At 34.5% G+C, this 27,441-nt stretch overlaps 6 protein-coding genes across 13 annotated transcripts; 1 reads left to right on the plus strand and 5 right to left on the minus strand.

The window, feature by feature from the left end:
- Positions 1–1,965: 1,965 nt before the first annotated feature.
- Positions 1,966–3,793, minus strand: LOC106317074. Of its 5 annotated transcripts, none has more exons than XM_013754933.1 (4): positions 3,348–3,793; positions 2,751–2,884; positions 2,514–2,588; positions 1,966–2,130 (listed from the first exon to the last, which is right to left on the minus strand). In XM_013754933.1, exons 1-4 carry the CDS (start codon positions 3,573–3,575, stop codon positions 2,010–2,012), a joined length of 558 nt encoding a protein of 185 aa, XP_013610387.1. In that variant the 5' UTR covers positions 3,576–3,793; the 3' UTR covers positions 1,966–2,009. The 5 variants fall into 5 exon arrangements, 3 of the variants coding, with proteins under 3 accessions (XP_013610387.1, XP_013610389.1, XP_013610388.1); XM_013754935.1 differs by having other exon boundaries at positions 2,751–2,928; XM_013754934.1 differs by lacking the exon at positions 1,966–2,130 and adding an exon at positions 2,155–2,377 and having other exon boundaries at positions 2,751–2,947.
- A 351-nt stretch (positions 3,794–4,144) lies between these two features.
- Positions 4,145–5,732, plus strand: LOC106315947 (50S ribosomal protein HLP, mitochondrial). Of its 4 annotated transcripts, none has more exons than XM_013753796.1 (4): positions 4,145–4,338; positions 4,443–4,478; positions 4,678–4,766; positions 5,180–5,732. In XM_013753796.1, exons 1-4 carry the CDS (start codon positions 4,185–4,187, stop codon positions 5,576–5,578), a joined length of 678 nt encoding a protein of 225 aa, XP_013609250.1. In that variant the 5' UTR covers positions 4,145–4,184; the 3' UTR covers positions 5,579–5,732. The 4 variants fall into 4 exon arrangements, with proteins under 4 accessions (XP_013609250.1, XP_013609251.1, XP_013609249.1 ...); XM_013753795.1 differs by having other exon boundaries at positions 4,148–4,338; positions 5,177–5,732; XM_013753798.1 differs by having other exon boundaries at positions 4,178–4,338; positions 4,426–4,478; positions 5,177–5,732.
- A 2,332-nt stretch (positions 5,733–8,064) lies between these two features.
- LOC106314501 (ornithine aminotransferase, mitochondrial) lies at positions 8,065–9,554 on the minus strand (the record flags this gene model as incomplete). Its single annotated transcript, XM_013752366.1, is given in 7 exon segments — positions 8,065–8,525; positions 8,527–8,691; positions 8,762–8,842; positions 8,915–9,006; positions 9,088–9,240; positions 9,315–9,370; positions 9,452–9,554. Coding segments are annotated over 7 exon segments (771 nt in total), but the record flags the coding sequence as incomplete, so codon positions are not given.
- Positions 9,555–11,616: 2,062 nt separating this feature from the next.
- Positions 11,617–16,694, minus strand: LOC106318912 (cullin-4). The gene is made up of 17 exons (XM_013757073.1): positions 16,445–16,694; positions 15,854–15,969; positions 15,417–15,763; positions 15,000–15,180; positions 14,791–14,913; positions 14,418–14,705; positions 13,851–13,976; positions 13,619–13,720; positions 13,460–13,513; positions 13,218–13,324; positions 13,069–13,129; positions 12,841–12,972; positions 12,606–12,743; positions 12,401–12,481; positions 12,223–12,303; positions 12,061–12,141; positions 11,617–11,874 (listed from the first exon to the last, which is right to left on the minus strand). Exons 1-17 carry the CDS (start codon positions 16,692–16,694, stop codon positions 11,761–11,763), a joined length of 2,382 nt encoding a protein of 793 aa, XP_013612527.1. The 3' UTR covers positions 11,617–11,760.
- Positions 16,695–20,576: 3,882 nt separating this feature from the next.
- Positions 20,577–21,322, minus strand: LOC106313366. Its single transcript, XM_013751164.1, has one exon. The coding sequence runs from the start codon at positions 21,213–21,215 to the stop codon at positions 20,685–20,687; it is 531 nt and encodes a 176-aa protein (XP_013606618.1). The 5' UTR covers positions 21,216–21,322; the 3' UTR covers positions 20,577–20,684.
- A 1,818-nt stretch (positions 21,323–23,140) lies between these two features.
- Positions 23,141–27,058, minus strand: LOC106313365 (potassium channel KAT1). Its single transcript, XM_013751163.1, is given in 11 exon segments — positions 23,141–23,336; positions 23,338–23,432; positions 23,520–23,892; positions 23,978–24,196; positions 24,287–24,385; positions 24,469–24,708; positions 25,100–25,417; positions 25,636–25,693; positions 25,771–25,926; positions 25,997–26,212; positions 26,311–27,058. Coding segments are annotated over 11 exon segments (1,989 nt in total). The 5' UTR covers positions 26,490–27,058; the 3' UTR covers positions 23,141–23,300.
- Positions 27,059–27,441: the final 383 nt, after the last annotated feature.

The raw sequence follows: 27,441 nt of genomic DNA on the forward strand, positions 1-27,441 counted from the left end.
ATTCTACTCGGATTGGTGTTTTTATTTGCTTTTGATTTGGTGTTTTATTTGCTTTTGAATTTGGTGTTTGCATTTGGTATTTTCAGTGTTTTGCTATTTGAACCTTTCTGTTTTATTATATGAAGTTGGTGTTTTTTATTTCTTACTTGTAAACCCAAAAAGAAAGAATATTTGTTAATATATATATATATATATAAGTGCGAGACTGTCAGTGATATATTTTTTCAAAAAACAAAATTGTCGGTGATATATATGTGGGTACCGAGAATTTTGGGATGGAAGTTACAAATTATGTGTTGTATAATTTGTTTATTTTGCTTTATTTAAAATGCAGTTATAAAATATTTAATTTATTTTTTAAGTAGGTTATATGGAGAAAACAATAATTGGATTAAACTTTTATTAATAGGTCATGTTCCTAATTTAATAGAATAGATTTTAAAAACATTTAAATATTTATATATTTTTGAACGTATTATATTAACTGATGTTAGGTCAAATATTAAACGTTTATATTAGGGATTATAAAAGGTATTACATTATGCATAATATATAAGATGGTTATATTTGAGGTAATATAAATAGGCATAACCACATTTGGAAACAACAAAAAAAGTATAATTATTCACATCTTAAACGTCGGTTAATCAATGTAGTTGAGAGAAGTGGGCCCACTATTTTCCTTTGATTCTTATGAGTTATATAGGGAATTACGGTAAGTTGTTTTAAATAAAAATGAATATTATTGATGCAGTTATAAAATAATCAGTTTCTTAAAATTAGTTGGACCATACTTTTATCAATTGGTCATACTGTTGTTTTAATAGAATAGATTTCAAGTTATAGCCACTAAGAATTTCAAATTACTGTATATTTCAAAACTAGGAAACTTGATAAGTATACCTCTTTACATGTTTATTTCAAAATTACACATACTGGGTAAATATCGGCGCTACGCCGCGGAGTGAGACTTTATACAAATTTAATATTTTTACTGAATTGGTATTTAGCTAATTTGGATAATGTGTTGTCTACCACTGTTAATAGTGTATCAATATTTCTTTAGAATTTTCAGAAAGCATATACACCAATAAATATAATAACAATTTGTCACATAGCATAAGGTGCCATTTAAAAGTATGCCTTTTTTTCTTCTATGTTTAGCAAGAGTAATCAGAGCTGGACTTGTTTCTTAGGTGATTTTTATAGGAAACACACCAAAATCCTCTTGAAAAAATGTGCTAGCACGAAACGTATCTATGAGCAAAGAACCATGCTAAAACATTTAGAAAATTTCGCAGGAAAAAAAGTCTAACATTCACTCTTTAGCTTTTACAATGTCTTTTATTCCCTTGAGATCATCATATACAACTTTGGCATATAGATCTAACATAAACCTATCTTTAAAAGAAACTTTATGTCTCCATAATACTTTTTGTTTTTTGAACACGATCTCCATAATACTTATGAGTTAGAATTCAATAGGAAATTAAAATGAAGAACAAATTCCTTTCTCCCTTTTAGAAAAAAGGAAAATTGTAAAACCATACTACAAGTAAGTATTAACGGATAAAATATTGTAAAACCATACTACAAGTAAGTATTAACGGATAAAATCCTTCTCAGCTGACAATTCAATTTCCAAAATCAGTTCTTATGTTTCAAGGATCATTTTGTGTAGAGGTGCTAAAACTTGAAACTTACCAAAATGTAAGAACAATTTTTGGTTTCTTATTGTCTATTTGCTATTTGTATATTGATATTAGAAAGGGAATGCTTGATTGAATATAAAATCTCTGTAATTTCATTTCCAGTGTACACATGACATGAAATCTACTTCCAACAATTTCAAGAAAAGGTCCGAAAGACCCTAAAATTGCCAGAACTAAGAATCACATATTTGAAATTAGATTATAATATGGCTCAAGAGGAGACTCAAACCTACCTCTCTTAAGGCCATCAAAATCACAGACGCAACTTTCTTTTTTTGCTTACTTCTTCGATGTCTTTCACATTTTACGTAAAATAATAATAAGGAAAGAAGATTTACAAAAATACGATAAATCAGGCTTCCTGAAGATCCTGCCCTGAAATTTTGTTTTAGTGGATTGAGAATCTTTATCTCCCAATCTACCAAACAAAAGAAACACAAAATTTCGAAATCTCAGTTTCATTAAAGATTATTCTCAAGATCACAACAAAGGTTCAACAAACATGTTCAGAGCTACGAACAATCATGAGAAAATCAGCTCAAATAAACTCAAATAAACTTCATGAGGCTCTAAATTCATCAGATCCTCAACATTCTTCACCACTTTTTAAATTTTCCTCTCCTAATCTTCTTATACAAAACACTTTTCATTGCCTCTATGGCGGCCTAAATAATGTCCCAACAACAGACGTGTACCGTTAGTTTATGATTTGAATTTTCTAATCACAATAGAGTACATAAATACAAATAGTAAATACAGTGAATATCTTGTTCAGTCAGTGATTTTTTTGTCTGTACTTACCTTTGCGATGTCATATTGCTGAGAACAACACTCAGAACTTGGATCGTTTCGTATTGAGCATCATTTCTTTGTTTCCTGCGAAGAAATTGCTGAGCTGATAAAGTTCAGGCCTAACAGCAACTTTGAATTGCCTTTCCCTCATGCCAAAAGAATAAATTCAAATTACCAAAAACTGTAAAAAAAAGAGTGCAGATCCCATCACTGGAAAAAAATAAATCCATCTACAAAGAGCATCACCTAGATGAAGAACCATCAACTTTTTTGTCATTCATATCCACAACGAACTCTTTAGTCTCAAAGGTCAGTGGCCCAGCCATGTGAAAACTCTTCCTCCAATTAGAGACAAGAAGCTTATTGCCATCTTTGATTCTCTGTAGGTGTGCACCAAAGTTGTCATCACATCCATCTTTACCTTCTTCAGAATTAACATAAGACTGACTGAAAACATGTTAAGCAAACAGATCAAATAACTGATGTAATTTTAGATATAGCAAGTCCGATACATAGGAAGCTAAGCCTTTTAAGTGACCGGAACTCAAGGACTTGGTAAACAAAAAGGTTAGATAACTCTATAGTTAAAAAGATCTTTAGGGGGTTTAATATAATCAATATCATGAAGAAACCAAGAACCAAACCCAGTTCTCATCATATTTTCACCGAATATATAGCACGGGCAGCTGAAAGAAGATATAAATACTCTATTATACAAAACTCTAATGCTTCATAATCACTCTTTCATGAATGACTAAAAATTCAGTTAATTTTCCCCATATTGAAGGAGACAACATAAAGCAGATTATCATATATACTTTTCCAACAAATGGCCAAGCTCACCTTTTCCTTCGTTTCCTCTGAAATCATCTCCCATAACCTTACAACTTTTTCAGCCGAACCCGACCCAGATACCACAAACCCATCCTTAACCAGAAGCGATTCAGGACCAGAATTAACATCCACGAATGAGATCATTATACTGTAAATCATAGGAATTTTCATCTGATCAATTTCCCTAGACATCCCTTGAAGACGAGGGATAATTTCAACCATACATCGTGCCACCATCAACACAATTTGTTGAGGCGAGGCATCTATATCCCTTACGGAACGGCTTGATCTTCACGGAAGCAAAGGCGATTGATTCCTCGTTGGGATGGAGTTGCAAGCTTATGTGTCAATATTAGTTCAGATGTGTACAAACGAAATGTGTTTTATAGTTTTTTCATCTGTTGACATATCTATCTCTCAATACTCTAAAAGTCTGATGTGTCAACAACAGGAGAGACGCTTGCTCCATTATTGTGTTGATTTACTCGATGAGCTTTATGAGATTTCACTTAGATGTCCTCTCCTAAATTTTAGATGGGATTATTTCAGACTTTTACAACTTTAAATGAGTTTCCTTTCACCCAGACTTCAATATTAAACCTATCCGAAATTCCTTTTAAGACGAGTTTTAAAAATGCATCTAAACACAATTTTTAGCATGTGTTTAATTGTTAATAAACGAAAAAATAATTCATTTTTTATTGCTTAAAATAATTGTAAATAAAAGTTCCTTCAAAATTTTAAAATATGGATTTATAATAATATATTAATTTTTATTGCTTAAAATAGCTATAAGAACTGAAATGTCTGGGCCGAAAGAAGAAACATACCGGAGAATCAAACATTATGACCATTATACCCTTGACTAAACCTGCTATTTTACCTTTGTTGCCAGCCTTGAACCTTCCGCTTCACCGTCTGCCTCGCCCCCTCTCGTCACTCACTGATCCGATTCTTCCGCAACGAATCTGTTTTTTTTTTGTTTCTCCATCAACAACTCGTAAGTTATCCTTTTTCCAGATCCATTCCCTTTCACGATAAGATTATTCATTATTTTGTTTTTACTTTAGTATTGACATAATGATAGAAACTTGTGAATTGTAGAAATGGCGGCAGCTTTTGCTTCCAGATTATCTCGTGGTAAGATACTAGTGGGAATTTCGAAGTAATGATATGAGATTAAATCAAAAGTTTTGAACTTTGTAACTGATTTTGAAAGACTGATTCATATGCCATAACATTTGTTTTTTTTTTGTTTGTGTTTTTGTTTGATGGTCTTATCAATTTATGCTCAAAATATTTGTTTTGTTGTTGTCTGATCTTATAATATAATGAGCAGGTCGTTCATTGCTTGGTGGTCTTAAGAATGATTTATCCGGATTAATGAATACCTCTTATGGAATGATGAATGAAGCTAGCCTCTCTCAGGTCAAATACCTTCTTCAACTTAGGGGTGTATTCAATCTTGAAATTGAAGTGATTTTATTTTAATGAGTTTTAAAATTCTTTTAGATGAATTGGTGAATTTAATATGGTTATTGTTACTATAAGATTTAGTTTTTTTTTTTGTTTCTTTTAAAAAAATCTACTAAGAAATCACTAGAAAACTACTTAAAATATTTTCAATAATTCTAAATTTCAAAATACTTTATGAAATGTCAAGTCCAATAATACTAGATTTTAAATGATTCATGTTTGATGTTTTAAAAACAGTAGATTTGTGGTCACTATTGCTTCTGAACTTAGTTGTGTTTGCTTCCTTCTGTACAGTTATTGATATCTAAAAGTTTCTAGGTGTATTAATGTTTGATGTTTCTTCTTTTTTTGTGTGGAAGCAGCAGCAACAGCGAAGGACATTCATTCAAATGGGGACGGTTCTCAAAGTCGTGGACAACTCGGGAGCCAAGAAAGTGATGTGTATTCAAGCGCTAAAAGGTAAGAAAGGAGCTAGGCTTGGGGATACGATAGTTGCTTCGGTGAAAGAAGCCATGCCAAACGGTAAAGTGAAGAAAGGAGCGGTTGTGTATGGCGTGGTTGTGCGAGCTGCGATGCAGAGAGGTCGTGTTGATGGAAGCGAAGTTAGGTTTGATGATAACGCCGTTGTTCTTGTTGATAACAAAGACAAGAAGACTAAAACTGATCGCCAGCCGATTGGTACTCGAGTGTTTGGTCCTGTTCCTCATGAGCTTCGTAAGAAGAAGCATCTCAAGATTCTTGCTTTGGCTCAACACATTGCTTGAGACAACAACAGAAAGTCCTAAACCAACCTAGTGTCTTTCTTTTTATGTTCTTCTGTAAACTCTCTTCAGTAATTTTTTCTTTTGGTTGAGTCTTCGTTAAGCTTACGTGGCACAATTTTTTTTTGTTCTAATGAATTTATAGGTTCATAAACTATTAAACTCTCAAATAAAAGTTAGAAATAGTTCAGCTCGGGTTTGATTAAATTTAAGTATGTTACAAATGTTCACTAATCAGTAACCACCTTGCTCCTTGAGGCTAAATTTCCAAATTCACTCCTTTGTTTTGGTTAAGTTACCAAACATTGTACTGAATTTTAGGGGTGGGCATATCGGTTTAGTTTCGGGTTCGGCTTGGGTTCGGTTTGGTTTGGTTAATTTGGGTTTTATAAAACTCAACCCAATTAAAACCAAAGTAGCTTTGGTTTGAGTTCGGTTTGGGTTTAGTTTGGTTCGGTTTAATTCGGTTTGGTTTAGATTTAGTTTGGTTTTCTTTAAAAATCTATGAAACAAAAAACAATTTAAAGCTCGATGAAAAAACTCTTAACCACGTCGTACATAATAAGCAAATAACAGACTATTTGTAATCTAATTAGCGTAACAAAGACTTGTAAGCATTCCAAAACCTATTAACTAAAAAACTATTTGCATCTACCTTTTTGTTTTTATTGATCCTATAATAACTTTGTTACATAATTTAGAGAATGAAAATTGGAGACGATGAACGAAACGAGATGGCTACGATTTAGATACTTATAGTTTTTAAGTTTTGTTTTCATTACAATCTTTAGGTATTAGGATTATTTGAATCATATTTAGATTTTTTTTTTAAATATATGGAAGTTAAGAAAAAATGGAAAACAAAACTTTAACTAAAATTTACAATATGTTAACATATATATATATATTTATAGATAAAAATATATTGGATTATTGGTTTGGTTCAGTTTGGTTCAATTTGAACCCAAACCAAACCAAACCATTCGGGTTGAGTAAAACATGAACCAATTGGATTATGTAAAGAGCACCGTTTGGTTTGGATCGGTTCGGTTTGGGTTTTTTGTCCACCCCTACTGAATTTAAATAGATTTTGAAATCTCGTCAAAGTTATGTGTTACTTAATTAATGGTTTCAAAATATTTATTAAAGATGTTTTTCATTTTTTTTTGTTCTCTTAATATAATTTACCATTCAAAATGATCTTAGTCAGATAAAAAGGGCTATCACATCGTGTAATAACATCTGCACTAGATTACATCCGTGTAATGAACATATGTATATATAAATTATTTTATGTATTATATATTTTTTACATATTATAAAATAATAATAAATATATATTGAATAATTAAAAAGTGAATAACTATTACATTAACGTATAAATAAATTTTATTAAACCAACAATATATTTTTTGTATTTGATAGGATATATAATTAAATTTAAATAATATTAACATATATAGTATATTTTTAATATTAATGTCTATCAAATGATGTTTTCTACTCATATGATTTTTTGATCATTTGTATCTTTTATAACAAAAACTTTAAATTATTGATAACAAAATTTTCATTGTCGGATTAATAATTTTATTAATTTATAATTTTTAAATATAAGCTGTCAATGTTTGTTCAAAACTTTATAGAAAAAAAAAATTGTTCAAAGTAAATTTCAAAATTAAATATTTATATATTTTATATGGTATATGGTATATAGTTCAATTTTAAATAATATATATATATATTTTAATCTTGATAATTATTAAATAAGATTTTTATACTTTAACCACATTAGGCAATTCCGTGGACCAACCTAATTCTCTAAAAATTCTAAAAATCATTAGAGTAATGACCATGGCTGCAACATTTTTTTTTTTTTTTTTGATAATCCAGTATCCGACCACTTTTTGCGTGATCGACTAGCCCACCGGGCCTAATCCCATGCCATTACAGGATTTTTAAGCGTCCACTTAAGGGTCCTTGGTTACGCGAAGTGGTCTGGAGGGCGAGAGGCACCCCATGTAAAACCCCTCGTGGCCAACACGAATCGAACCCGTGACCGTATCGGGGCCGAAGCTCCCTCAAGTACCACTAGGCCAACTTGAGTTGGTTAATATATATGGAATATACATGGCAACCCGTGTATGCATACATTAATACATCCATGTATGAAAAAATCATGGATACATGCACATGGTTATAGGAAAAAATCTTTTGAAGTATATATCAGATTTTTATCACTATTTTCTTAAAAATCTGTATATTTTTAACAAGTCTTTCAATCCAAATAGAATTATTCTTACTGCAAAATCATATATTAATTAGCCTCTCTTTTTACTGGTAAGTCAGAAAAAGTACTGTTAACTTTTTAAAATCAAATACCATAAAATGGGGAAACCAAAGAAAATAAAACAATACTATATTTTTCTTTGAGTTCTTAGCAGAAATATAAATGCAAAACCTATAAATGTTGAAACAGCCATCTTGGTTTTATTCAATGCCAAAACCGGAAATAAACCAGAGTTATTTCTATCGAGCTCGTTGCAATTCGGTTCGGCCTAATACGCAGTATATACTTTCTAAACGGAACCAGTGTTGTCCCCTGTGGAATCACAACAAAAACCAAATTTAAACCAGATCCTCCTCAAGTTCCGGTCTGGTTCAAGCATAGAGGTTTCTCCCGCAGCGATCACACTCGGTTAAATGAGAAACCGGAGTTTTGCCGGAATTGGTTTTCTGCAGATTTGGAAGATCAATCTCAAGCACATCATGAAGAGCCTTAAAGCCTTCTCGTAGTTCATTAGAGCTGGCAAAAGGAATAGAAAATAATCAAATATCGATGACCAGTGGTAAACCGCTTAAGAAACCAGACCGGTTGAGCTGCTTTTTTTTAAGTGGTGGAGTTAACCGGACAATGGTGTTGTGAGTCGGTTTAGCCAAAACTCCTCTCCTTCAGGCTCAAGCAAATATCATAAGCTGAAACTGGAGATAAGCTTTCGCTGTTGAACTCAACCGCATTGAACAATCCTCTTCCTCGTACTTCTTTGATGTAACTAGAAAACTGTTTCTTGATTTCATTCAGTTGAATCCTCAGTTCTTCTCCAAAACTTGCTGATCTACAAGATTCAAGAACTAATAAATGTTAATCGAAAGAAGCCGAGAGATTTAGAAAGTAACAAGCATAACCTTTCGACGAGTTTCTCTTGCTCGATAACATCTAAAGAAACCATAGCCACAGCACTAGCTAAAGGGTTCCCACCAAATTTGCTGGAATACAAAAAAAAATAAGAAGCTTTAGATGCTAATCTCTGTTAATAAGAAAAGATAGCTTATGCGAACCGTCCGTGTTGGCCAGGTTTGATATGAAGCATCACATCTTTATCAGCATGCACTGCACTTACTGGACCTCCACCTAATGCTTTCCCAAGTATCTGACTTTCAAGAAGCAGATTCAAATGATTTCAATAATCTATGTAATGGCGTTGTTCCCGGGAAGTGTATAGAAAACATACCATCATGTCAGGACGAACTTCTTCCCGATCACAAGCTAACATCTTCCCGGATCTCGCTAGACCGCTTTGTACTTCATCAGCTATCATCAGAACGTTTTGTTTTGTACAGAGTTCGCTAACAGTTTTCAAATAACCATCAGGAGGAATTACAACCTATAACCAAACCAACTTTTTAAAACATTTTAGAAACAAAACACAGTATATGATTCAATCTCTAAGGAACTTACTCCAGCTTCGCCTTGAATAGGCTCGAAAATAAATCCAGCTATTTTATCTCCCTTTTCTACAATAACATGACCCACTCATTAGCTCAAGCTCAATTACTAATTAACTCTCATATAAGTAGTACCCATTTATTAAATACCTTTAAAGATGTTCTCAAGTGAATCAGCGTCACCAAAATCAACTTTAAGGTTCCCAGGCAACAATGGACCGAATCCACGAGTAGCATCATTGTCACCAGGGCGAAGCTAGTAAGGAGAGAGGGTGTGCATATGCACCCATAATATTTTACAAAAATATTGTGTTACTGAGCCTAATTTCATATATACACTATATATTGTTACTGGTAATTTTACACCGTGTGCCCTAGTGAAAAAAATCAGTTTGGATTCGCCACTGTACCCTATATATTGTTTTTCTTTTCATGACCATTTTCTTGCAATTTTCAAAGCGGTTTCGACACCTTCAGCGCCTGTGTTCATAGGAAGCACCATCTCATAACCGAGCATGTTTGTGAGACGCTCTGCAAATATTGGGAATTGATCATTGTAGAAGGCTCGTGAACCTAAGGAAAGCTTCTTCACTTGTTCTTGCAATGCCTTGATGATGATCTTAGGGTGGCAATGTCCCTGGGGCGATTTTCAAAAATACAAACAAGTTAAAAAAAAAGTTTGTAGTATCTTTTAGGTAAAGCTGAGAGGAGGAGTGAGGTTTTGGATGAAGCTTTAACCTGATTAACAGCGGAGTAGGCAGCGAGAAAGTCAGTCGATGTATCTTTTTCCTTCAGGGTCCCATATTATTGATCCATTTGCGCGAGAAAACACTACCGGAACTGGATGGTAACTTAGATTTTGGGGACTCACACACATGATAAAGTTTACAGACTAAAGGTAATTAGCAAGAAGTATCTATCTGATCAAATTGGTTAGGAACATAATGAGATCATAAGTATACTCAAGAAAGGAAGAAAAAGATAATTCATTTCGAATCATTTGTTGTATATTCTAATGAAAGACTATAGATTTCCGTGAAATCAAACAAAACCCATAATGAAAACACACACAAAAGGTAAATCAAAGAAGAAGATTTTAGACGCAACGAGCAAAGGCCCAGAACCCAAAAAGAAAAGAAGGTTGGGGATAGGGTTAAATATTTAAAAGTGTTTTAAATGGACGATATCAGAGAACAAAAACGAAACAAAAGAGAGAGAGAGAGATCAAATTTTGTCTCGTGGCTGCCATCAGAGTCTTTCTGACGCGGTGATCAGTGATTAGCTCTAAACTTTTATATATTACTTAATGTCTTTTAGAATTTTCGACGTGGATATATATCCCTAATACCTTTCTCTCCTCGAGATAATAGTTTTTATCAGCTAGAAATCTCAGAACTTTAGTACATTTATACTCGGTCGAACGAGTTTAACACAACTTTTATACCCGGTTAGAAGGGTTAATCACGATCTTTATACCCGATCAGAAGCGTTAATTTTAATTTTAATTTTAATTAGGAGTTTAGGTTATTTAAGATCTGGACTCTGATACCATGTTAGATTCGAATTTAATTATGGACTTCCAACTTAAAATCAATCGGTGATTATTGGATTGAACTTAAAATCAATTGGTGATTATTGGATTGACCCTAATTCTTTATATATTATTTAATGTTCTTTAAAATTTCTGACTATATATCCTGGTAAAACACTTTTCCTTCGTTGGTTCGTTTTCCCATAATAATGATGGTTTTTCGGGATGCATGCAAACTTTATCCAAATCATTAAAAAAGGCACGGAAGAGTGGGAGTTCGAGAAAGCTCGAGACCAGAGTTTGGGTTTGAAGAGAGAGAGCTAGAGAGAACTAGATTCTCAATAGGCTATCTAGGCTTTTCCATTTATATTTGCATCTCTTGCTGATTTGTAACAGAGATCAAAATAGGTTGACAGGAACTATAACCTCTGAATATTGTACTTTCGTGTTTACTATAATAGAAGATTGAGAGATCGATTTTTCTCTGCGGTGAATATAGCTCATTTTTCACATCGAAAAAGGGAGGTGAACGCCACATTAATAAAAATGTTTTATGTTTCTTCTTTTCTTTTCTTGCCTGATTCGTGACCGATAAGTGGAAAAGACAAATCCTAAACAAGTGGGAAAGGAGCTTTTGGATTCCCCAACAAGTTTCTTGTATTTTCCCACAGAGTGTAACTTTACAATTGGTCATATAGCTAATAAAATTTTACTTGCATATCGCAGTAGAACATGACGACATTCATTGTATCAAGATATATGAAAGTGAAGGAAGAAGAAAAAAAAGCCCAAGTTGAGGCTGTAATAATCGGAACTTTGGACTTTGTTCTTTTTCAGAAAGTCTCGGCCATTGTCTTGTGAATAAATATACAGTAATACAGAGCAGAGATAAATGTTGAAAAGACGGTTTAACAAAGAGAGATTATGACTAAGCAAGATAATTATATATCTGAGGGTTGGTCTTGTCCCTCTCCAAGTACTCTCGATCGATCAGGCTTTCTATCCTCTTCTTCAGATCCGCGGGTTTTATTGGGAACTTCAGCTGCAAAATCACAAACACGCAAACCATACGTTTGCTTAGTGTGCTACTACATACGTTTGCTTAGTGTGCTACTACATATATACAACGGTACTGAGAGTGAGAGCTCTCATCATCATAGCAACATGGTCAAAGATTAGAAGAGTCGAGGCTTTTTATATCGTTAAGAAAGAGAGGAAGAAAGTTTACCTGTTGGAAGAGCTCGGTGATTAGGAGAGTATGGCTCAGGACTTTTCTCGTCTTCATGATTCGAACAATGGCTGCATCAATCTGTAAGGGAAGGAGTGTGATGGGAAAGTCACTTAGTCAACTCTTTGCTCGTTCTAAGAAAAAACAGTATCGTAAACCAACCTGGTATTGTCGGTCCTGGAATACTCTCTCTGTTGTACTCGTGTTCTCTTCTACCGTCTCTTTCATCTGGATTGCATTCACCTGCGCTCAGAAAATAATCATAATTTGGTTTATTACATATGTGCGAGATTCTAGAAAACTTTTAAGTGAAACAACCAAAAGAAAATAACTGACGTACCTTAATGCGATACAGAGGAGCCGTAAAGGTGTCATTAAAATCAAATTCATCCCCGTCTTGTACATCTCTTCCCTTGGGATACTGCAATAACATTTACACAAGGCGCATCAGTATTTGGGGGGAAAAAAATGCAAACCCACGATCTCAGTAGTTTCTGCCTTAGCAGAAAGGCTAGTTAACAGAGTCCAGTTTTTTTTAGCCTAACCTTCTGCAGGACACGAACTTTCCCACAAGCAAGCGACTGAAGAGTCCTTCTCAGTTCTTTGTCCTCTATGCCAGTGGAATCTTTAATGTCTTCAAAGCTAAGTTTCATTGCATCGTTAAATAACATCAACACAACAGCCTGAGACGATCAAAGACAGCACGTGAAGAATCAAATCAAAAATGAGTGGTAGGAAAAGCTTGAAAAGGAAAAGAAAAGAAGAGAAAATTGGACTGACCTGAAACAGGGAAACAGCAAGCTCCTTTTTACCTTTGGAGAAATCTGCCTTCAAAACACAGTGACCTAATGAGTTTTGCCACATTAACCTCCTCCCACTGTACTTGCTCAAATAAAACTCTTTGAAGATATCCTACGGAACAAACATATATACATTACAAAAAAAAAACTTATGTAACAAAAAAAAAAAAACATGGGGGACATATATACAAGGAACTTCTGGTAAAACCTGATAGACATTTAACTCATGAGGAAGTTTAACATCCATTGGTGGATATGTTGGCCAGTACCTGCATCATTCATGGAAGGTTAAAAAGCTGTTATAAATATCTCATTCTATACCGTATAGTCCGGGACGAATTTGATGTATAGTCATACCCTGTTGTTAGAACGTGGACACTCATCTCAATTCCTGATGGCAATTTTGTTCTGGCCTGAGACGATTGTTTGAATGACTCGTTGATTTCCTTTGACAATTCAATATCCTGGAGAAAATACTCAAAGAGAAATGAATACTAGGATATACTGTAAGCATAAAACTCCAGATCTTTATTCCTTTACTAAAAGTTTAAGACCAACATCCTTTTAAGAAAAATAGAGAAAGAGAAAGAAAAGAGGACCTTGAACATCCCTTCAAGCTTGTTTGTAAACTGACTACCACACTCAGTCTTGAGCTGTAGGTGTCACCAAGATTGGGTCAGCGGGTAAGAACTTACCGAAATAGAAACAGAAAATCAGTGGGAATCAACAGGAGTCTCTTTGCAAGATCCTTTTGTTACCTTAGAGATCATTGATTTCTCAGCATCAATGGAAGCGCTTTTTCCCAACAGGAGTCTCTTTGCAAGATCCTTTTTATAGAATGCTTCGAACACATCTTTACCCTTTGATCAGAAAAAAATAGAAATACTTCAGCAAAACTTAATTTAGATGGTCAAATAGCTGGTTTTCAGACCCGGAACAGTTATTCAACGTAGACAAACACAGCACTAGATGTAAAGAATCGGAGGTAACCTGGATAAATCTGAACAAAACCAGGACTTTCTCAAGGGTACTCTCCAATTCTTCTTCAGAAGTACCCTTGTTCCCAGCACGGAGCTTCTCGTCCAAAAATTTGGCGATAAGTTCAGCTGGACGATTCTGCAAAACAGACCCGGAACATTCATCATTTAAACACGTACTAACATGCAAACTTGAAACATCTACAGATTTAATATGGTTAATGCTAATGTGCACTTTGTCAAAGTGATTCTTGATATTACATAAGTATTTTTTTGCTCGATACTGGAGCTAGTACCATATACTGTATAAAATCGGTCAAAAGAGTATTTTGTATCCGAAGTGATACTAGCGACAACACTACTGTAACCAGAGCCCAAAAATATGTTTATACCCAGAGCCAAAAATGCCTCATTTTTTAATAGTAAATACAGTACATAAGCATTGCTATAAATTCCACAGATTGCAACATTGTAGATTATAAGGTTGACACTTCCACAACGATCAGTATGTAGCTTTTATATGGAAGTAAAATTGTTAGCAAGAGATAAGTCAATCATCAGCAAAATAAATATTCAATACCTGGCGCAGATTTATCAGATGCTCAAATGAATCTTTAATGGTGTTACCAAATGATTCATTCTTGCAAAAGCTATCTTCCCATACTATGTCAAGAGAAGCCTTGAAGTCCAATAGTGATTGTACCATATCTTTATCTTTCTCTTCATCCATAACGATCTTCTGCCCAGTTTTCCGAGTGTAGGAACTTAACGCCTGCCTCATTGATTCAAGTGCAGTGACCCTAGAAAAAAGGGTGTACATCCTCTGGAGGTCCTCAGTACGACGTCCATCCATTAATGGTGTGAAACCCTGGAGTATGTTCAGACATAGAATAAGGGTAAAGCAAACAAAAATTTGCTAATATATGCAACCACAAGTATGACAGGATCTAAACCTTATCAAGGATAGCAACTATATGACGCTCGAGAAGTTGCTTTTCAACAGTTGATATCAATGGTTTCCTGGTTGATGCATCTATGTACAGTATGCATTTTTCATTCTCTTCATGCAATCTTCCCTGCATCAATCACCAGTAGAAACCTTAGAGAGATCAGATCAACTAATAACATGTACGGATAAACTATATGAAGTAATGCAAGGCACCTCAACATGCTTCAGGTACTCGGGAACGTCATATTGCTGCATGTATTTCATTCCTTCAGCAGCATAAAATTCAGAAGTGCATTCAAGGAAAGGTTTCTCAAAGCTTTCCGAATATATTCCCAGTGCAGTAAACATCTTTAAGAGATGGCTTAGTAGTGTCCTATTAACAGCTTCGGCTAACCTGCACGACCAATGACATAAAAGAAAGGTCAAAAGATTCACATGAAAACATTGTCAAATAAATGAATGACTAACAATAGTGCTCATTCGTCTTGATATTTTATTTACAACTAACTATCATTGCTAGACAGGAATAGAGCTCATGGACCATTCAAAAATTACAAACATGATAAAGGTATAGGATAAATAAACCTTGCTTCACATATTACTGAAAGCCTGGAATTATTACAAGATTACCTTTCTTTTTCAATCATTCTCAAGAGAGCAGTAACAGTCCTCTGCTCAACATCAGGGGACAGAGAAAGATGCTTCCCAAAAAGCTGAAGGCCCATCTCCCACAATGAACGTACATTCGGGTTCTGTATAACATACTTCCTATCCAAAGACAAGGCTATGCTCCGGATCATGAGCATCTGGTCACAGAAATCTTGCCAGCATTTCTCAACGAGCGACAAGAAAACAGAGAGATCGGTGTCTTGGCCAACTAAAGAATGTAAAGCGGCAGAGATGTGCTCTTCACACTCCTTCTGCATCCGTTCGTAAAGCTTTCCTTCCAGCTTATGCAAGCAAAGGTCATCAACAGCCTGAATAAAAAAATCAACAATTTCTAATTTCACATACAATACAAACAAGAAGAAACCAAACAAAGAAAGAAAGATGGGAAAATTTGGTACCTGGTAAAGCCTCTCGAGGTCGAAAGAAAAGGGCTTTTTGAGGAATATAGCTCTGATAGCTGACTGCAGATTATCCCAGGTAGTGTCTTCAAAGTTTGTTGGTAGAGTTGGTTTGGCTTCACACATATACATATATTACAAAATCAGAAACTTCCAAATGATGAAAAGTGGTTTTATCCACATCCTCACAATTGCTAAACCAGAGCATCTCAAGGAATCAAGCTTCGTGATAGATTATGCATAACATAGATAACGGATCTGGCTAGAGAAAAGAGATTCAGAAATACATAAACCCTAACCACTCATTAACAAATCAAAATCAGCAATCAAGCTCGATTCAACAGTGAATCCCGATCCAAATCAATCGCAAAGCACACAGAGTCTGAACCAATCGCGGGAAGCCTATAGAAAAACCCTAAAATTGAGAAGCCTTACGCTACACAATCAATCGTTCGGTGCAGAGAGTCATTTTCAATCAATCGAGAGCTTCGATTTACACACTACGCAAACAAACTCCTAAGATCAAACAGATAAAACCTAAGAAACATCAGATTTTACGATCAAAACAATCGGGAATTGATAGGAATCAACCTTTGTTGAGCTTGATGACGAGCTTCTTAGTGGGAGTGGGCTGGGGGAGTGTAGCCTTCTTCCGGGAGAGATTGGCTGCGGCGGAGGGGGTTGGATCTTCGTCCTCCATGGGGAAGGGAACCTTATCGGAGGGAGTGTGGAGGCCGTTTTTGGACTTTTTCATGGGAGGTGGGGGAGAGTAAGAAGAGTCAGTGGTGGAGGCAGAAGAAGCGGCTGGGGGGCAAGTAGAGCGTTTGTTTGGAAGAGACATGAAAAATCGGGAGAGAGAGGTGAAATCAACAAGAAGAAGAAGAAGAAGACGACGAAGGCTTGTCCCAATTTAAGCCTCGTAACCCAAGGAAAAAAGAAAAAAAAATCTTTTGTTCTCTCTCTCTCAAACCTACTCGAAATTCGCAAAATTAGATTGAGAAAAAATGTATATAAATACTTTAAAATTTCTGTTATGGAAAATAATTAATTTATACTATTATTTGGAAAAAAAATGATCAAATAAATACTGAACTTACACATTTTTGCCAAAGAAAATACGAACTCTTCGTCAATCCAAAAAACATATGAATATGTGTTGACTGAACAAAATTAGGTATAACTTTAGTTAACATTAATTTTAACTTAACCGACATTTATTTTGTTAACGGAAATCAAACAACTGTCGTTTTGCTAAAATATTTAAAAAAACTAACAAAATTCACCGCAAAATAGTGAACTTACCCATTTTTACAAATAAGCATGAACTTTTCACTGATTCAAAAGATATAAACTTGTTTTCGGTTCGAATTTTGGATGCTTGGTTTATATATAATTTGTTTTAGCCAAAATAAGTTTATATTTTTGGATCAATGAAAATTTCATGCTTTTTAACAAAAATGTATAGTTTTTTACGGAGAATTTTCTTAGTTTATTTTTATTTTAGCAAAATAGCGTCATTTTGACTTTCGCTAAAAAAAATAAATGTTGGTTAAACGAAATTTAATGTTATCTAAAGTTAAAACTAATTTGGTTCAGTCAACACAACTTCATATGTTTTTGGGTAACGACGAGTTCGTGTTTTTTTTTCAAAAGTGTGTAAGTTCAGTATTTATTTAATTGTTTTCTTCTATTATTTGTGACAATATAAGAATCTACATTTGTAATTACTTTCAAACTTGAAAAAGGAGGATAAAAAACAGAATTTCAAAGCTGGTTTGGACTAGTACCAGTTCTAGATGTTGATATGAAATTATAAACTTAAACATATGGGCCAGTTAATATAATTAGTCGATTATTATATAACTTACCCACAAATAGATAAATTTCCTGACTTTTATCAGTTTGGAATTTTGTTGGAACTCATATCTAATTTATGTCTTATTGAATCAAAATAATCATGGTGCTGTGTTTAAACAATGCACCATTTTTTGCAAAACAAAATTGCACAAGGTGATAGTTGTTTTGTTATGCTCTAAATGTATTTGGGTTATTGTTTTCAACTTCATAATCAAAACAAAATGTAATAATATTCATGGTATGTTATTGGTTCAGATTGGATTTTTGGTAAATAATGAAGTGTTATCGTTGTCTCGATGTTGAAAGTCGTCATGGACGAACATGGAATCCTCCGTGGAGATGAAATTATTAAAATGTAACTCATAAGAGAAAAGAAGCTTTTAAAAGCTAACGAGATCATTTGAGAGTATGATAGATGATACGGATTATTCACTACTTTCTTTTGAAGTATTAGTATTTTGGTGTGTCGAGTTTTTGTGTTGAGAGGTGGGTCTATGAAGCCAGAAAGAATAAAAAATGTTAATTACTTTCTTAACAACTGAATTTAGTATTTCATTTTTGTATGCATATAGTGTTCATGTAAATAAATATATCAAGTCGAATGGTGTCATTGAGACTGTGGAATTGCCTAGAAAGTGATGGTCTAATGGTTTGGTTATAATCATATTCCCACAATGTTGTTCTGTTCCCAACACTTTGTTCTTTCTCTTCCTCTCTCTTTCGGATCTATGCAAAATCCACGTTTTTTAATTCGTGAAATTAGACCAAGAAAAATGAATATAAATATTTTTAAAATTTTCATATATAATAGAATTATTAATTTATAATTATTATTTGTGATAAATAAGAATCTACATTTGTAACTATTTTCAAATTTGAAAAAGGAAAAGAAAAAGAAAAAAGTTTCAAAGCTGGCTTGGATCTGTACCAGTTCTAAAAGTTGATATGTTGATATGAAATTATAAACGTAAACATATAGTCCAGTTAATATCATTTATTGATTATTATATAACTTACACACAAATAAGCAAATTTCCTGACTTTCATCAGTTTAAAATTTCATTGGAACAGATACCTAATATATCTTATTGCATCAAAATAATAATTGTGTTGTGTTTACACAATGCACCATTTTTGTAAAAAGAAATTACAGATGATAGTGTTTTTAGGTGATAGTTGTTTTGTTACGCATAAGCTGGTTTAAATATATTTGTATAATTATTGTTTTCAATTTCATAATCACCATAAAATATAAAAATATTCATAGTAGTGTGTCATTGGTTCAGTTGGGATTTTCCGAATGGGTGATATAGTTGTCTTGATGTTGAAAGACATGGACGAGCAGCATAGAATCTTTTTTTTTCTTTTGATAAGTACGTGAATTTCGTTAAAAATGAAGCTGGTTTTACAAAAAGAAAACAGAGAGTTAAGCAGAAAAGCCTTTTGAAGCCAAAAAAGAATAAAAAACAACAAAAGACTTATAGGTTGGAGTCACAATGAGCAGCTACCAACGACTAACTATGCGTGCCTCAACCAGAGGTGCATCATGTTCCTGAAGTTCTTCCTACCTTTCCTTGCATGGATTGTGTTTCTGATCAATCTGTCGATCGCTTTGAAGATGACTTGAGGAGTGGAAGAGACCTGCGAGTGTAACCTTCTATTCCTTTCAGCCCACAAATTGTAAACAGTGGCTTGTATCACTAAGCATTTCAGGGTTGGAGGGCAATAGATGTCGCTGATATCAAGCCACTCAATCAATGCCAGAGATATTTATCAGGAGAGTTTGAGTGTCCTTTAAACCATACTTTCTTTAAACCCATGAGAGCTTTGCAGAGTAAGTCAGTAGGTATTGATCTATCACATGCCAGAGATATTTATCAGGAGAGTTTGAGTGTGATGGCAAAGAGACAGAGCAAAGCATGATGTGGACTTGTTCTGCTGCGGGAGACCTTGCAGGTCTCAGAGACCAGCCAATATCAGTACAGCATGTAGAAACTTTTGCATTCAGCGGTACACCTAGCTGACGAGGCCCAGAGTTTCCGAAGAGCTTGACGAGAGGACCTAACGGCGACCAATGATCAAACCAGAAACTTGCCATATTACCATCACCAACTTCGCATCGCAAGAACTGTTGTTTGGTTTCATCAATGGACCAGAACGATGCATCTGTGATACGGTGAGTCTTGATCCATGATGCCCAGAGGGACTCGTTCTCAGAGAAAAGAAGCCAGATAAGTTTTAGGCATAGAGTTTTGTTCCATGTAGTGAGATCTCGAAGTCCCAATCCTCCCTCGTCTTTAGGCATACAAACACATGACCAAGAGACCTTTGCTGCTGCACGGGTTGTTATGTTTCCATTCTTGAGGAACCTTGAGCATAGAAACTCAATCGAACCCTTTGGAAGGAGGAACGTTGAGAACCAGAAGTTTATCTTTCCAAAGATAACTGAAGAAAGAAGCTGTTTCCTGCCAGCAAAAGAGAGCGCCTTAGAGGACCAGGATGAGAACCGGGTCTTGAGTTGATCTAGTAGCGGCCTGTAGTCTGAAATTAGCAGTTTCCTATGCATTAGAGGCAGCATAGAATCTTTTTAAATGTGTCTTAGTAGAGAAGAAAGTTCTACAATTTAAGAAGATCATTTGAGAATATGATGGATGAGAAAGATTTTTCACTACTTGGTTTTGAGATATTTATATTTATTATCTGGAGTTTTATATTAAGAGGAGTGTCTTTGAAGCGAGAAAGAATGAAACATGTTCAGTGTTCATGATAATAAGTATTAGGACAATAAGAACTATATTAAGAAGCAAGTAGATTTCTACAAATTAGAACAATAAGAACTATATTAAAAAACAAGTACATTATTTTATCATTATTGTAACGGGAAAGACGCAGATAAACAATACATAGTTAAGCAAAGAGAAGGAACGAAAGAAAAAAAAGGCTAATAAAATCAAAGTTCTAGACCGTTGACAAATCACTTCTCTTCTTCCTCGAAAGCAGTAACAGGGAAAGTACGTGACAGTCCCGTCGGATTAGCAAAAGTAATCTTCGTTTGGTCTTCATCATTAACAAAGATCTCAGAGATCGTAACCCAAAGCAGAAGCTCTTTGCTCTTGATCCCTGTAAGACCACGCATCCGACGGTTCTCCACGAACGCAGTGACCTCCGAGTCATACGACACGTTTCTTCCGATCGCCTTGAACCGATGCTGAACGTTCTTGTTAATCTTGATCCAGATATAACCGGTTGTTTTGTTGTGACCGATCTCTGTCATGTTGTCCAAAGGGAGAAGTCCTTTGGGAAGATTCATGGTCGATAAGATCTCGTTTGCTTTTTGCTTGCAGGTTGATCCTCCATTGAAGATCTCAGCTCCTTCTCTTTGATCTGGTTTGGTTTCTAGAGACGACATTAGATTGGTTTGCTGTGATGAGGGTTTGTGAATATGTGGAATCGTTGATGGTTTTTTATATATATAGGTCTTTAGGTTTGTGACTTTGAGAGACATTTTTGGATATGTGAAGTTACGAAATCGGGCTTGTAGAAGTGAAGGGGCAAAGCACGCAGGCGAGGGTATAATCAGTATAATAGGAGGAATAACAGAAAAGAAGATGAGTAGGTTAAGCAACAGGTGTGCGAACTGCGTAGGTGGGACGCATGCACTTCGTGTTCGTGGAATATATATTCAGTTTTGTCTTTTTCAACTCGTGAAATAATTATTCTTACTAAACTAAGACAGATATTTTGAGGAGTTTCAGTAAGCAACTTTTGTCTTAATGGCTTTAGTATTGAAAGATGCGTCGTATCTGACGCAGATTAACATCTTGCAATATTAGAATTAGACTTTTCTCTTAATGGCTTTTCACTTGCAATGTTGTTTCCTAGCTAGTACATGATTGAATCAAATGCTGCCATGCTGGGTTGATAGAACCGTATTTTATAACCTACGGAGAACTGAATACTTTAAAGAATAAGATTGATAAAATTTCAGTAAGCAACTTTTGTCTTAATGGCTTTAGTATTGAAAGATGCGTCGTATCTGACGCAGATTAACATCTTGCAATATTAGAATTAGACTTTTCTCTTAATGGCTTTTCACTTGCAATGTTGTTTCCTAGCTAGTACATGATTGAATCAAATGCTGCCATGCTGGGTTGATAGAACCGTATTTTATAATCTACGGAGAACTGAATACTTTAAAGAATAAGATTGATAAAATTATATCAAAGATTAAGAAAATGATGATACAACTGCAGAGGCGAGATATTATCTATTTCCTTAACTCAAATATATCCCGTAATACGACGGTTCGATAACGTAATGAGTTCCAAGATACAACTATAATTAATCTTCTGATTTGCGTCACTCTATCAGAAATCTGGCGAAACTAGTTTTATGTATACTCTCAGACTCAAAAAAATATCAAAAAGGAAAAAGAAATATGAGCGATTGATTTGTTTTCTCTGTCTTAGAATAAGGAAGACCATTGTCTATATATATACTCTCATAGTATTGCCCAATAAATCCAAGCAATAGTGGAGAGACACGGAGGTTACGTTCTTCATATTGATTCTCAATCAATTATGAATAAATGTGATATTAAGTTTGGAATAAATTGCTTGGTTGACCAGGACAAATTATGTACCAAAACATAATAAATATCTGGAGCACACATAATGGTATTATGGATCGACGACCCATTTACCAAATCCCGAAACCCAAAACTCGAGTCCGGTCCAGATATTTAACACACTTTATATTATAATGCGGGACATTTTACAAATGTTATATTTTAAGCTTCGTAAGCAACCCACATTAAACCTCCATTTCTTATTCAAACCAACTTCGATTTTGACCAACAAATATACTAACTCATAGTGTTCACGGTGACGATTACATCGTGCCCAAACTCTGATCATTCCGACAGACGTCTCCGTCGGAAAATCCATCGGAAAAATGGTCCGCACCACTTTGTCAAAAAAGAGTTCCACCATGGGTAAGGTCCGTGACCAAAATCTAAAAAGACACACTATAATAATATGTACACACAAGGTTCTAACTTTTGTTGGTGGCCTAAAACACGCTCTAAACTACTGGAAATCAAATGTTTCCCAACAATTGTGTAGCATGTTTGGAATACGTTGATGTATACAAACGTGAAAGAGAACAGCAAAGCTACCATTCATTAAGGTTGGGGTCTTCATGAATTTTTTTTTTTTATCTTTTTAAAAAAGGTTTTTGACCATAGAAAAATTAGGGATGGTTATTTTTCATTGATTTTTTGTTCGGTTTCCAAACTGTATCGAAAACTCATAGGAGATATATACTCTATGAATTATAGTACAGTGGTTTAAGAAAAGATGCAGCAACAAAAAACTATTCATTGCACTACTTTATTTCGACTTTCTCATTTTTCAAGTTTTTTGTTATTAAATTATATATCATATACATCCCATATACTATTGATCTGTGTTGTTGTGTCAATCAATATCAGGTTTCGTAGATTATAGTTTTGATAATCCAATTGTTCTGTGAAACCGAGTAAGAATACACTGTCGCGGACATACATTGCTGTAACGAAGGAAAGCTAGTCTCAGTTACTACCTCCAAACTCAGTTTGATGAAAAAAACAAATGATCACCATCCCTAATGACATCTAAATCATCAATCTCAGTGTTCTCTGCATTCGTGATCTTTGTGAAGCTGCATCCTCCAAACTTTTCACCTACATAATTCCCAAAGTTTCAACGGTTAGAAATTTTTTTCACAAAGGAGAGTTTTGTTCTTCATTTTGAGTCTTTTCAGAGCTTACCTGCTAGAATTACAAGCTCTTCTATGGATTTAGGTAAGAGTATCAACTTCCCGTTATGGCACTGTGATTGATCTTTCTCTTGTGACAACATGTGAATGGTAACTCTCTTGTCGTGTCCTCTACATGGCTTGGTTTGGATGCTGGAGCTGCAATACTGATGTTTAACTAGCTTCTTAATTGTTTCAGTATCTCCCTTGTGAGTTGCATCCATTATAGCCTTTTCTCCACTGTCTGAAGTTGACTCTGTAACATCTAAACCATTGGCATCTTTTCTTGAATCCATCCACTCTTCCCATCCCATTAGTTGAAAATTTATGTTTTGTTGGTCATTATTTGTATCTTCTATTGCTATTGATTGTTGTCCTCTAAGTTTCTTCAAGTATTGTAACAAAACATGAGTTTAAATTTGTTTTAACTATATACATAAGTTTCAAGAGTATTGTTTTTAGCTCACATACCTTGAAGAGATTGTTCATTATGACTCGTCCATCTTCAGCATGAACGTGCATCGCGCTCATGAGAGATGTTCTACTTATCCGTAGTATTTGAGATAACTCAGTTGTCTTTACCGTAAAAGGTTGTGGTCTATAGCATAAAACTCCAATCTCTCCAAACATATCTCCAACAACTGCTTTGCCTTGAATCTGATCTTGTCCATCAACATAGGCTGTGAAATCCTACAACAGTTACACAACGTTTGAAGGTAATTATTGATAATTCTATGCTATTAATTAATTTTTTACTGATAACCAATATAACTCGCTTACCACTGATCCTGAGACCAGAATGTAAAGATCCGTTGGAGCTTCGTTTTGTAGAATTATATCTTCCTTAGGTGGGAAATACTCAGCATCTATATCTGAAACCTTGGGCATAAAATGGTAACTTCATGAAACCTCTTAGAGTGATATTAAAAGTTGAAATGAAAAGTTAGAGAATATAATTTTACCAATTGAAAGAGGAAGTCACGAGAAACTCCTTGAAATAGATAAATGTTTTGAACAATGGGGAAGAAGAGATAGTTTGCAATGCTTGACCGGATTGCTTTTGGCAAATTGTTCAAAGTTTCTTGTTGTTTCAAGCCCTCTGTTTTGAACTTCAGGCAAATGTGTGATAACATTTGGTCTTGTATGTCATGTGGGAGTTGGTTTCTTGAAGCAAACTCTGAAGCAGCTCTCACTGTATCTCTCTGTTGTATAGAAATCATTAGTATTTTGTCTAGTTTGAACAAGTTAATACTAAAGACAAGTAAAAAATATTTGACCATGTCTATAACTTTCAGTAGGTTTAACAATTAACTTGAGGTAGATCAAAATATTCATGTGTATTCCAGACAAGATATATGATCCTACCATACCTAATTCAAATTACCTATAATTTTCATGTAAGGATAACAGAAATTACTAGGTTAGATCATGAAATTTTAATTTATTAATTTTAAATTTGGATATCCGAATAACCTGCTTTAATTATATCAATATATAAAATTATATAAGTTTTTGCTTTTCAAAGTACCCAACCTTTTTTATACAAAATGAACATGCCTAGCTAGATCAAAATAGAGGGATCATCAAACTTACAAAGCTTCTGGTTCGGCTAGTCCAGTGAACAACGAGGTTAGTCATATTACCAATCAGGTAAGCCGTCAAGCCGAGGTTGAACATCATGAAGAAAATGTCAAAGAGCATTTCTCTTGGATTCTCAGGATGCAAATCTCCATATCCAGTGGTCGTCAACGTCGTAATAGACCAGTAAAGAGCAGTCACATATCTATTCCAGAGACTTGTTTCCTTGAAATCTGGATAAACAGCTCCAATCCATGTCTTTCTTGGATTGGGATATCTATCTGCGATCAGGTAGTTGAAACATCCAGCACAATGTACAGCAAACAAAGTGACCTGAGATTTATAAAAAATTCAAGTTATTACAGTAAAACTTCTATAAATTAATAAAATAGAAAATTTATATTATTAATTTAACTATATATTACTAATATGGAGGAAAACTAATTGGTTCAAATTAGAATGTGAAAATTTATTTATTTATCATATATTAATATGTAGAGTTTATTATAAATAAATAAATAAAAAGCTTTTTGCTCTGTTTTGAGACTAACCGAAATGAGTTTTGTGCACCGTATCCAGAAATAGTTGAAACGGATATCTTTCTCAAGCCTGAAGCGAAGAGAAAGAGTTAGAAAAATGCGATAAATACTTTTATATTATGGTCTTAAGCATTGCAATAATTAAACCTTGCGAACAGCGAGCTAACTCGTCTGAGCCTCCATAACCTGAGCATGCTAAGAATTCTGAATCCTAACTCGCTTCCATTGTAGTTAAACAGGAGGCTCAATGGCTGAAACGGTGCAGTAGAACACACATCGAAGGCGAACCAAGTAGAGAGGTACCTGAAAATGTTCACATTTTCATGAATATGATTCACTTGTACAAAGGTTTCAAACTAATTTTATTTCTAACCTTATTGTTATTTTCTTAGGGTTGTCAACTAGAAGATAGGAGTGGCTATCGAGATAGGCGACGAAGAAGGTGAGGACAATATCAATGGCGAATAAGCCGTTAACAATATTGTCTATGATGAAAAGGGCGTCTTTCTTGTAGGTGATGAAGGCAAATTCAAAAGGACAAATCCAAGCTGAGTAAATGACTAGAAAGACTAGCCACATCTCCCATGCTCTGTTCCAACATAAACCAGAGGATTGAGAGAAACAGAACATAACCTGGTTAAGTTAAAATTTACATAAAACATAGTTTGGAGATTATGAGAAAATTACCTATATTTTGGATTAAAAGGAGAGATTATGTGTTTACGTAGCTTAGTTGATTGGTTAATTCTAGCTCCAAGAGATGGCAAAAGATCTGCGGAGAGGAAGCTACTCTGTTTTATGGTATCAATATTGTATTCCTCAACGCAGAATCTTTCAAAGATGTTTTTGGTGCAAGAGATGGACATCTTGGTTGATGTTTTTGATAAGAAAAATGTTATGTGAAAGGCTTTTTCTAGCAGGTTTGGGGATTTCTTCTTGGCAAGGTAGTTATATATATAGTGATGAAGCTATATAGGACCTTTATAGCACAACTTGCTCCAACCCAATTGCTTATCTTTTTTTCTTAGAGAAAAAATGTTGAATTCGGCAGGGAAAGGTTAACGGCTTAAAGCAGAGTCAGTGCGCCATTTGCAGAAACCAAAATGGTTTAAATGGGAGAAGCAACAATGGTGAGCAAGAAGCGAAAAACACGGAACAGAGTAATGTGTGATATGGAAAGATCTTAAGAGATGAGACAAAACTTAAGTGGTAAACATTGAGCTTTTGAGGTAGAAATGCTCATGGCTTGTTTCTTTTGAGAGGAAACAGATTTGAAATCCAACATAAAGAAGAAGAAGAGTAGACGCAAACTGGTTATGGAGACTGCTACTTGATGATGTTTATGACTGTGGTGTGAAATCCACTTTCTCAGCATCTGAAGGTGGTAGTGATATATAGACATACCACACATAGAGAAAGAAGATACGTTTGGTGTGTGTGTCTAGGCCTATGTGTGTCATTGGAAGGACAAAAATGTGCATTAAAAATTATGGTGTGTTCATTTCAGGAATCCAGATATGGACCAAGCAAAAAATAATAATAATAAAGAAAGAAAATGGCATTTGACAGAATATTTAAGGGGCCAGAGTATATGATTTTTCTTTCAGAATTACAAAATTATTTTCTCCTCTACTATTCTTTAAAGCATATCTTCTCATCCTGAAAAACTATCATAAGTTTACTACATTGTTCAAAAAATCACTAGACTCTAATTCATGACATAGTATTTTCTTCTACCTGAGAAATTACATAAACTAAACATAGAAAGATACAAAAGATACTAAAACTTGGTAAACCGGAGTCACAACCCAATGGATT

The sequence above is a fragment of the Brassica oleracea genome, chromosome C9 (assembly GCF_000695525.1).
Source record: "Brassica oleracea var. oleracea cultivar TO1000 chromosome C9, BOL, whole genome shotgun sequence".
NCBI classification, from domain to species: domain Eukaryota; kingdom Viridiplantae; phylum Streptophyta; class Magnoliopsida; order Brassicales; family Brassicaceae; genus Brassica; species Brassica oleracea.